The sequence below is a fragment of the Ananas comosus genome, unplaced genomic scaffold, assembly GCF_001540865.1.
Source record: "Ananas comosus cultivar F153 unplaced genomic scaffold, ASM154086v1, whole genome shotgun sequence".
NCBI lineage: Eukaryota > Viridiplantae > Streptophyta > Magnoliopsida > Poales > Bromeliaceae > Ananas > Ananas comosus.
Genome location: NW_017893500.1, coordinates 44,699 through 54,859, shown reverse-complemented (window position 1 = coordinate 54,859; position 10,161 = coordinate 44,699). Strand labels below are relative to the sequence as shown.

Sequence of the window (10,161 nt, the reverse complement as noted above, 5' to 3'; positions counted from 1 at the left end):
ATTAATTTTTATTTATAGCTATCTATTTTAATTCTTATTCCATCTTACCTAACCAAACATTATTTTTCTTATTTCCAGAAATAACCTAATTTTCATCCAAACATAAAATTGATCTAATCCCCGCTTGTACCTCAATTTACACCTATCCCTGGAATACCCACTTTTTACTCATCCCCGAACCAAACGATACCTAATTGTAAGAAACTAGTAATTTGACCGACCGGCCCCGGTACAAGTAGCAAAGAGTTCGGTGGTTGATATTCGGGATTCCAAATTTAAAATTTAGTTGTTTTATATTTTCAGCTAAGTTTATTTTTAAAAAAAATAAATGGAATGAGTAATATGTTATTTTTTTGTTAAAAAAAGAAACCACTAATTCGATGGCACCTAGGACGGTATGCACAAGATTCATACATATCATCCTGCATAGAATCCGGTCAAAAGAAGAAAAGAAACATTTCAAAAAGGAACAAATTAAATGTTCTGAGGGATATGTTTGCAAAATTGCATTTAATTTATTGATCCATTTTTTTATTAGATTACCATTACTATTATTATTATTATTATCATTTTTAAAGTCTTCTGGCCTCTTCATCTCTGTAGGCCGGAAAGGCATCTGATCTGCCTTCTTCCGACTCCGAAAATTTTTTTTTAAAAAAAAGCAAAAAAAAAAAAAAAAAAAAAAAGAAAAAGAAAAAGAAAAAACATATAAAAGACGGAGGAAGGAGCGAAAGCGAACTCTGATTTGGATATTTCCATCGTCTCCTCCCTCTCCTCGTCCACTCCCCGCCCCCAATTCTAACCCTAACCCTAACCCTAACACTCTCCCTCCCCCCTAACCCTAACCCTAATCCCCGCCGATCCACTCCACCGATGCTCCGATCCGCGTGATCGCGCTCGTCCGGAAGATCGGAACCTTCCGTTTCGGGCGATTTCGGGAGATCTCGATCGTCCGATCGTCGTGCGTCGCGGATCGGGCGGCGGAGATCCGAGGGCACGATGCCGTCGCACGCGGATCTGGATCGCCAGATCGAGCTCCTGAGGGAGTGCAAGTACCTGCCCGAGGCGGAGGTGAAGACGCTGTGCGAGCAGGCGAAGGCGATCCTCATGGAGGAGTGGAACGTCCAGCCCGTGAAGTGCCCCGTCACCGTGTGCGGCGACATCCACGGCCAGTTTTACGATCTCATCGAGCTGTTCCGTATCGGAGGGGACGCGCCCGATACCAATTACCTCTTCATGGGGGATTACGTTGGTGAGTCGCTCGGATCAGTAATCGATGGGAATCTCTGTGATTCTACGTTTATTTTGGTATCATACGCTCGTATCGGGAGATTGAGGGTTGCTAGTCTGTGCTAAAATGGTGCCTTTCCTGAGGATTAGATAATCAAGTAGCTGATCGTAGGTTTGTTGAATCTTCCATGCTTTTAGGTTTATTTGTTATCATATTCTTAAATAGGAGATTTCGGGTTGTTAATTTGTGCTAAAATGGTGACTTTTGCGAGGATTTGGTAATCGAGCAGCTGATTGTAGTTTTGTCGAATCTTCTGTGATTAATATCTATGAATGTTTTCATGAAGTTATTTTCGGGAGCTCGCGATTTAGAGGTCCTTTCTAGCTTAAAAGTTCATGAATTTAGGTATATCGGGGCTGTGTTATGTGAAAGCCAACTTATACCGTGCCAAAATGTTGACAGTTGCTTAGTTCTTAGTTTCTGCTTTTTGTATTCTGGTTGCTATGACGTTGCGACTCCATTTCTTTCAGTGGAAGAAATTTTAAGGGCCTCGTGCAAATCAGTAAAACATGTAGTTGACATGATAATCCCTTTAGAGATTTATCCGCAATAGTGTATAACTCGAATTTTAGTCTGTTGATATGTGTACTGCATGTGCAAAATGATGCCTCCCACTTGGCTTGGCCTGAAATGAGAACTGTGCCGCCCAAAAGAAGCAACTAATTTTCTCCTTGTATCTCTAACTCTCCATTTTCACTTCCTTTGAAATACAGATTCATTTCCTCTCCCAGCTTCTGTTTAAGTAAATAAGATTATCATGATGGTGTGAATGACGCAAAGACCGAAATATGTGAACATCAGGCTGCTCTTTTATGTTCACTATCATCCTTCTTCTATCAACGTAATACTGAAGTCACCGTTTCATTATTCACATACTTTACCCATTTGTACCACAACCGTCCTTTTGTCATTGTCAAATACATATTCTGTTTTTTCTCAATTATAAGGAGTCTAGCATTATTTGCGTGCTAACCACTATGTTTTCTCTCTATTGGATCAATGTCGTGACACATTGTTGCATCCAACAATGACCTTTACAAAGTTGTATTTGTTGTACTGTCATATGCATCGAGATAGTGTGGGGTGCTTAAGCAAAATGTAGTTATGGGCTCTTTTGGATTTCTTAAGATGATGTATCTGTTGTACAAAGGATTGCGAATGCAACCAAGTTCTTTGTGATATATAAGAAGATAGGCTGTTTTCTCAAGCTAATATCTATTTATTATATGTTCTTTTGTCACTTTTCCATTATATTCGTAGTGACTCAAAGTCTTGCTAATTGCATATTATGATATGCATACTGCAGATCGCGGTTACTATTCTGTGGAGACTGTTACACTTCTTGTTGCCTTGAAAGTTCGTTATAGAGACAGAATTACTATATTGAGAGGAAATCATGAGAGCAGGCAAATAACTCAAGTGTAAGTTTTTTGTATTCTTTTAGCTGTTTATACGTTATTTATGAGACGGTCAAGATGCATGCGTCGTTCTCTCTAGCAAAATTAATTGACCACTACATTCGTGATAGTTTGATGCTATTCATTATTCTTAGAGCACTGAAATACTCTAAACATAGCAGAGTGGGACTTTCAGCTACAGTAGCAATTAAACAGTGAAGATTAGCCAGTTCAAATGATGAATTATACGATGGCTGCTGTCCTTCTATAAAAAGTCTAATCCCTGACACAATGGTTGTCCTTATATAAAAAGTCTGATCCCCTGACACAATGGCTGCAATGGCTGCCTTACAACACAAATTTCACAAACTTAGACAATTGAGGAAGGAGAAGTCAAGAAACTCTCCTGGCATACCGTCCTTTTTCAAAAACTCTATATTGATAGCAGCTTTTAAGTTTACTCCAGGAAAGTCTATTCCTTGTATTTCCTGTTTGCTTTGCTGGCAGGAAGCTCACGTATTCTTTTTTAGCTTAGTATCTTTTTTTCTTTGTCAACTTTTTATACGCGTCGCTTCTTGGCAAGATTGGTACGTATTGTTATGTCTGTGTCAACAATTGAGGTTTGTCACTGATTTCTGTTTTCTTTCAGTTCTTAAAGTTTCAATAGGTGTCAAATGAAAACTCTTTTGATTCTCATTTTTATCTTGTCCTTTTATAATGAATTGTCTTGCTTCTGCTTTTCTTATGGTAAATCTATCGTCTCTCTTAATGCATTTTCGGTGTCTTCTAGTGATTCTTTTTGACTTCTTCAGGTATGGTTTTTATGACGAATGCTTACGAAAGTATGGGAATGCAAATGTGTGGAAGTATTTTACTGACCTATTTGACTATCTGCCGCTTACAGCTCTTATTGAGAACCAGGTCCACATATTTGATTAGTACATGATATCTGTGTCAGTTTTGTACTAGATATATACCTCAATTAATAAACAATTGTCTCTTGCAGATATTTTGTTTACATGGCGGCCTTTCTCCATCTTTGGATACACTAGATAACATTCGTGCTCTTGATCGCATACAGGAGGTATGAATGCCAGTTGCTTTTGACTGTAGGCTGTACGCTTGTTGCATGTGAAAAGAATGGCAAATTCTAGATTAAGTGTATAAACATCCTTGCTACTGTTTCGCAACTATTAACATGGTGTCATAAGAATAATACTAGTCTACTAAAGCTATGATTGTTGTTAGCTGTCTACTCGTTAGGTCATCAATGTACTAATGCGATTAATTGTTCACTTGATGCTGCATATGAGTTAATTTACTTGTATTGTGATTAGTCAAGTCAGTCTGAAATGGGAAAATTATTTATCTTTCATACTGTTTCAGCATGATATAACTCATTCTATTTAAACCTGATAATTTTATTTGAAAAAAAAATGACTGTAGTATGAATTGGTTGCTTTTTAAACTGCTGCAACTTGGGACTATCAAACTTGTGTTTTCAACATTTCAGCTTAGTTAATCTTCTCAGCACTATATATTCCTTGTTCAGTGTGCAGCTTTCGTGTTGAGCAGGTTTACGCTTAATCTGGTTGGATCTAGGACAAAATTTATCCATAAATTATGTGGCCCTTCTATAAGATTATCAATTTCCTTTTAAGATTAAAAATGAATTCCAATATGCGACAGCATGCTTTTGTTCAGCTGGCATTTGATGCGCTTGTATGTAGGTTCCTCATGAAGGACCCATGTGCGATCTCTTGTGGTCTGATCCTGATGACCGGTGTGGGTGGGGCATTTCACCAAGGGGTGCGGGATACACATTCGGGCAAGACATAGCCCAACAGTTCAACCACACTAATGGCCTTTCCCTCATCTCTAGGGCCCACCAACTTGTCATGGAAGGTTACAATTGGTGCCAGGTAGATGACTTTATTGTTTGAAGTGCCTGGTCGGGCGTACCTTTTGGAACGCTCCTCTAATCAGAGAAGTTTGAATTTGACACGTGAAACACTTTTGGAGCTTTCGCTACGGCAGGAAGCTAAAAGGAGCTTCTAGACCTCAAAAATAAAGAGCTCCAATTTAAAACCTCTATTGTGGGAATCATTGGGAGAAAACGAATGAAAATGTTTTTAGTGCCTTTTTAAATAGCTCTGCTTGACGGCACTTCTGCTAAAGCTCCGAGGATGTATTTTGTAATTTGTTCTTCGAGTTGGAGCTTTTAATGATTTCTTCTATTACAGGACAAGAATGTAGTCACAGTATTTAGTGCACCGAACTACTGCTACCGCTGCGGAAATATGGCAGCAATACTTGAGATTGGGGAGAATATGGATCAAAACTTCCTCCAGTTCGATCCGGCACCGCGGCAGATTGAACCCGACACGACTCGCAAGACCCCAGACTATTTTTTGTAATCGCATTGCCTGATTTTCCTGCCAGTAGAAATGCTCATCTTGCTGCAGTTGTTTGTTTTATAGATGTGTTTTAGAAAAACAAAAAGGAGAAAAAAAGGAGATTTCTCTATGCTGAGAGAGAGAGAGAGAGAGAGACGATGTCTATTATTCTTTTGTTTCCAAATTTGTTGCTACTTAATTGCCTCTTCCCGTGTTGGATTTTAAACACGCTCAGGATTTTGCTGTGAATGCTGTTTGTATTAAAGAGAGACTAATGGAGCAATAGATGGTAGGTGTCTTTTGCTTTATTTATACAATGTTTTGCAAAAATCGAACACATACGAGCGCAGTGCGGGGAGTCACCAAGCTTGCCTTAAGTTCGTTCACCTTCTGACATGCAGAGGATGGAAAACATTGTATGCCTTGCCGTGTTGTTGCTGCAGATAAAGGTTCCATCCATCTTATCTATATCTTCTGTCTATTATTTTCTTGTATTTTTTCATTTGCCTAGCTGGGGGTGTAATTCACTTGGTAAACTGTTGCTCAAATAGAGTATGCTCATTAACTTTTCACTTAGACCGTTGCTCAAATAGAGTATGCTCATTAACTCAAAACACATTATCAATCAGATTGTTTTTTAGATTCATTGCAAAATTACACTAATCAAATTAGAATTCATATGGAAGCTGCTTGTCAGTTTGTGTCAGCCTTGCTATTTATTTAGCTACTAAGGAGCGAAAACCACTTGTAAAGCATAAAAGCGCCAAATTAGAGCAATAAATATTAAGCTTACAAAGATATAACCTTTCGTATGTAAAAACCCGCAGGCTTCACAGCAGTCCAAAATTACGTTGGCTAGTTACTTCACAAAACCCGCAGGCTTCACAGCAGTCCAGCATTACGTTGGCTAGTTACTTCACAAAACGCAATGACCACTTTTACAGAACTATGCCGCATTCATGAAGAGAGAAATTTCCATGGTTACATGTCGCAAACAATCTCGTTGCAGTAAGGCCAGAGATAGCCGAGCACACTCAAGAGGACAATGTACCAGAACATTGAATTTGGTGATGCCAATGTTAAAACCTGTATCAGCCTTCCAACCAAGTCAGCGTTCCCACAACCAAAATCTTGCTCGGCAGTTCACCAGGGCACGGTGTAAGGCAAACGATCTTCTTCCTGTAGGCACCATTGTCAGTGAAGTATACACCGGTAGCACAAAAGTACAATAAAGTTGCAGTGGAGAAAATACCTCTGGATATCTATATCTGTGACATATATAAACCCGGCGACGTTGCTGCATTGGAGTTTCAGAGAATAGTTAGCAAATATTTGTTGACATTGAAAAATGATGAGTACGGAGAATATGTACTGTTGCAACTTTCTAATCCAAAATCTAGAGGTGAGATGGCCAGCTGTCGTGTTAGCTATGCAACTTCCTCTTTTCTGTTTCCCTTTTTCGCTGTACTACCAAAAGCTTTGCTTTTCCAGATGTTAATTGCTCAGTTTTCGGTCCCACCGATTACTAGATGTCACACAAGCTGGAAAGTTAAAATGACAGATAATTGCAAATGCGAGTCCTATGATATTACCTGGAAATTATTTGATCAGGTTCCTTAGCATAAGAAACAGCTAAAACCAAGTGCAGTAAGTCCCGGTTTATGTTGACTGCAACTACTCTCGTCGGGTCTGCCACTGGCTCTGCACCGATAGGTAGTGCCGAACGAGGTGCTTGTGGGCCACCACCAATTCGGTAAATAGAAACATCACTAAAATTGATAATATTTGAATGTGGGGAGAGATCATTTGAAAGGCCATAAAAGTATTCCTGCAAAGGAGTATTTCAGACTTTACCCTTCTCATGTGAAACAACCTATTTTAATTTAAATCTAAAGGGGGGTGAAGGTCATTTCACAATAAAAATCAATAGATTTTAGATTTTTTTTTCTTCTTTTTAACTGGTCAGGGACTTAAAAATAAACGCAAAAGATCAGTCACAATACCAGAGTACCAGAAAAGAACAAGGACTACCTATATATTTTACCCATGTATACATATCTAAAACAAAATAGATTGGCCAAGTCTAAGAAGAAGCAGACAACCTCGAACTGTTTACAACTATTTACAAACCTGAGATACCAGATTATATAAAACTATTGATCATGCTACAAGAAAAGAAGTTGCAAGTTGAGAACTAAGACCTATTAATCTCGAATTTCAAGCCTAGCTCTTATCAGGCCCTCAACCAAATAAATAGAATTATCTTGTGCATAAACAAAGAACAAGCTAAATCATGTCCAAGCTCTGACTTACCCTGATTCTAAAACTTCTAGCCTTCTGGCGGACCTTCTGATTTCTCAGAACAACCCCTTCTGATTTATGAAGTTTCACAATGTCTACATTAGGCTTGCTCTTTAGTACTTCTTTCAACATGCTGCAAAGTTTCTCCTGTGCCAGAGACACTGAAAGCAATGAAATCAAAGGCCACCTTAAGAAGGCCATGCCTCCCAACTTATCGCTTAACTCATATTAATTATCTCGATGAGATTTCTAAGTAGAAGTTACTGATGCTGTTTCAAGAGAATGCAGTCAAACTGCATACTGAAATATATTTTGTGCTTGCTAGAATATAGTACTTGCTATATATGGATTTAAAATGTATACAGATATGCATACAATTAGCGGTCGCTTACAAAGGAGCAGCGTCAATTGTTGAGCATATAAATATTCAAACAGAATATCACCGATAGGATACTTAAAAGATAAGATAGTGAGGTTTTTTCTAGATCTGCAATAATATATCAGATGGATCTAATATTGCATATTGGACATGAACTATTTATTGGCATATATAGCAGAATGATGATAATATTTGGCAGAAAAAGAGAATTAAAGCAATAAACACAATAATGGTCAAAAACTTCGGTCCCAAGGAAATAATTGCTTTCCCAAGGTAACTATTGGCATTTTGTAGAGTTCACTATATGATGGAACATACCCATATATCTGTACTATATATATATATTCAAAAAAGGAAAGGAAAACATGAATTAGAAACCCCATTCCACAAAGTGATACAGTTGCAATACAGATAGTAGAAAGAAGAGGAAGTTACCTGGCCCAAGACCAGAACAACATTAGCTTTGAAAGTATCAACTGCTTGAAGAAGTAACTGCATGTCAACCATTATGAATAATATATTAGCCGCTAAAACAGGGCTATGTATAAATATTGATGGTACTATATTTAGATCTTAGGATATACTTATGAATTAAGGTTCCTATAAAATACAGAACAATACCTCATACCCAAGGCCTTCTACCCATCCCATTGTGTTGATCACCATGCCAGCAGCTCTAGATTCGGCATTCCCAGAGAACTGCTTCTCCAGTGTCTGAGCAAGCTCCTTCATAAGAACCTTATAAAGATCTGCATTAACACTGTTGAGCACCATGATTCGCATCTCAAACTGATCGACATAAAAGAATAATCTATCGACATAAGCAGGCAAGGTTAATCAGATAGTTACTTGGGAGTAGTGTGCCCATAGAAGTACACGATAGGCATCTCTAACGGGATTCCTTCTACTGCATCTATGGGCATCTCAACTGGTGTGGCGGCAATACATCCAGGTATAGTAATGGATCCCTGGCCAATATCCAAATCCACAAATGTAGGTTTCCAGCCCTGTTTAGAGGCCCAGCTGAGAAGCATCCTGCACAAAGTGCTTTTCCCAGAATCTGTAGGTCCCACAACAATCACCCGAGGACCCTGAGACACGGACTGTCAGTGCTCAAGCTTAAAAAAGGGGAAGATAATTTGTCTTAATAATTAACCCTGATTATTAGGTAGTAGTTAATCTATCAAATGTTAGACCAGCTTTCATACGAAGTAACTATGTAGGTAATGACCAAGGCTTCCAAATCAAGCAAATTATAAATTTATTCAAACTCAAAACTCTTGGATGAAGAGGCAGAGCCTCACCTGTGAAGCATCCAGTCCACTGCCTTGCGATGCCTTAGCGTGAGTTCTCCGTCCATCAAGTATGGCATGAACATTCACATAGCTTACCATGGGCGTCTAGACGGATCAGTTAAATTAAAAATAGATTAAAGAAACAGTTCCAAAATCTCCAAAAGACAATTCCAAACAGCATTGTGTCACGAGGATCACCTCATCCGCCACATACTCGACCTCACTGATCCCATCCAGCTCGATCGTTGCACCATGCCAAGTAAAAATCTGAACCATGCACTTGCATTTGTCTCAAGAACAGTTTAATAATCCTTAAGAAAACTTAAGTAAAATGTATGAATACTCTTCTCAACTATAGGTCATTTTAAAACAATATCATCAACCTTTTTTTTATTGGCACCGCCGCATGGCCTTAACTATTGATTTTTTTTTTAGTGGATTTAGTTATTTAAATTGGAATTTTGCTTAGAACCACTGGGTAATTCATCAAATTTCATATCTTTAATTACTTGTTAGCTGACTCCTTAGCACGTGAAATTAGCATAATTAACACCAATAGGTAGTAGGACCAATAAATTCAACAAAAAAGATTAACTTTAACTACGTAGAATAACTCAAAAAAAAAGGAAAAAAAAGAAAATGAATGTCAAAATGTACTACGAGTCGAGGGGGTTCTCCATACATTTTTACCACCAAAAACAGAAAAGGAAAAAAAAAAAACTGAAGCAAATCGATTTAAGAAGAGGTTAAAGAATCGAACCGCGATCTTGCTACGAGGAGGGATGGGGAGCCAATTCTCGGGGGGGAGCTCGGCGCCGAAGATCTCTGCGGTGCCGGAGAGGAGGCGGACGCGGAGCGGGGCGGCGGCGCCCACCTCCACCCTCAGTTCGCTCTCCCTCGCGAGCTTGAACTGGCGAGGGGGTGGCGCCGGAGCGGAGCCCATTGCCATGGCCATCGCCGTGCTTTCCTTGGAGCAGCAAAACCCTAACCCTAGCACGAAGGGGTTTCGACTTCCGAATTGGGCGCGTCGATGAAGCCTGGAAGGGACGGGGAAGGTCAGGCGAAGTCGAAGGCGAAGGGGCGAAGGGCCCGAGCGTTGTAG

The 10,161-nt window shown here is 39.2% G+C and overlaps 2 protein-coding genes across 2 annotated transcripts; one reads left to right on the top strand and one right to left on the bottom strand.

Annotated features, from left to right (window-relative positions):
- The first annotated feature begins 714 nt into the window (after positions 1-714).
- On the top strand, positions 715-5,396 carry LOC109706182 (serine/threonine-protein phosphatase PP2A-1 catalytic subunit). The gene is made up of 6 exons (XM_020226984.1): positions 715-1,252; positions 2,598-2,712; positions 3,501-3,609; positions 3,695-3,772; positions 4,419-4,610; positions 4,932-5,396. The coding sequence occupies exons 1-6, from the start codon at positions 1,000-1,002 to the stop codon at positions 5,103-5,105; spliced, it is 921 nt and encodes a 306-aa protein (XP_020082573.1). The 5' UTR covers positions 715-999; the 3' UTR covers positions 5,106-5,396.
- A 381-nt stretch (positions 5,397-5,777) lies between these two features.
- Positions 5,778-10,136, bottom strand: LOC109706181 (protein CLP1 homolog). The gene is made up of 10 exons (XM_020226982.1): positions 9,820-10,136; positions 9,258-9,326; positions 9,069-9,164; positions 8,614-8,855; positions 8,386-8,524; positions 8,200-8,256; positions 7,398-7,532; positions 6,677-6,912; positions 6,337-6,381; positions 5,778-6,263 (listed from the first exon to the last, which is right to left on the bottom strand). The coding sequence occupies exons 1-10, from the start codon at positions 10,012-10,014 to the stop codon at positions 6,176-6,178; spliced, it is 1,302 nt and encodes a 433-aa protein (XP_020082571.1). The 5' UTR covers positions 10,015-10,136; the 3' UTR covers positions 5,778-6,175.
- Positions 10,137-10,161: the final 25 nt, after the last annotated feature.

Excerpts from the sequence above, each read along its gene's own strand:
- LOC109706182 (XM_020226984.1), top strand. The coding sequence starts at position 1,000 with ATGCCGTCGCACGCGGATCTGGATCGCCAGATCGAGCTCCTGAGGGAG. Across the intron at positions 2,713-3,500 it reads AGCAGGCAAATAACTCAAGT|GTATGGTTTTTATGACGAAT; the intron begins GTAAGTTTTTTG and ends TGACTTCTTCAG. Across the intron at positions 4,611-4,931 it reads AAGGTTACAATTGGTGCCAG|GACAAGAATGTAGTCACAGT; the intron begins GTAGATGACTTT and ends CTTCTATTACAG.
- LOC109706181 (XM_020226982.1), bottom strand. The coding sequence starts at position 10,014 with ATGGCCATGGCAATGGGCTCCGCTCCGGCGCCACCCCCTCGCCAGTTC. Across the intron at positions 9,165-9,257 it reads TCGAGTATGTGGCGGATGAG|ACGCCCATGGTAAGCTATGT; the intron begins GTGATCCTCGTG and ends TGATCCGTCTAG. Across the intron at positions 6,264-6,336 it reads ACAGATATAGATATCCAGAG|GAAGAAGATCGTTTGCCTTA; the intron begins GTATTTTCTCCA and ends TGGTGCCTACAG.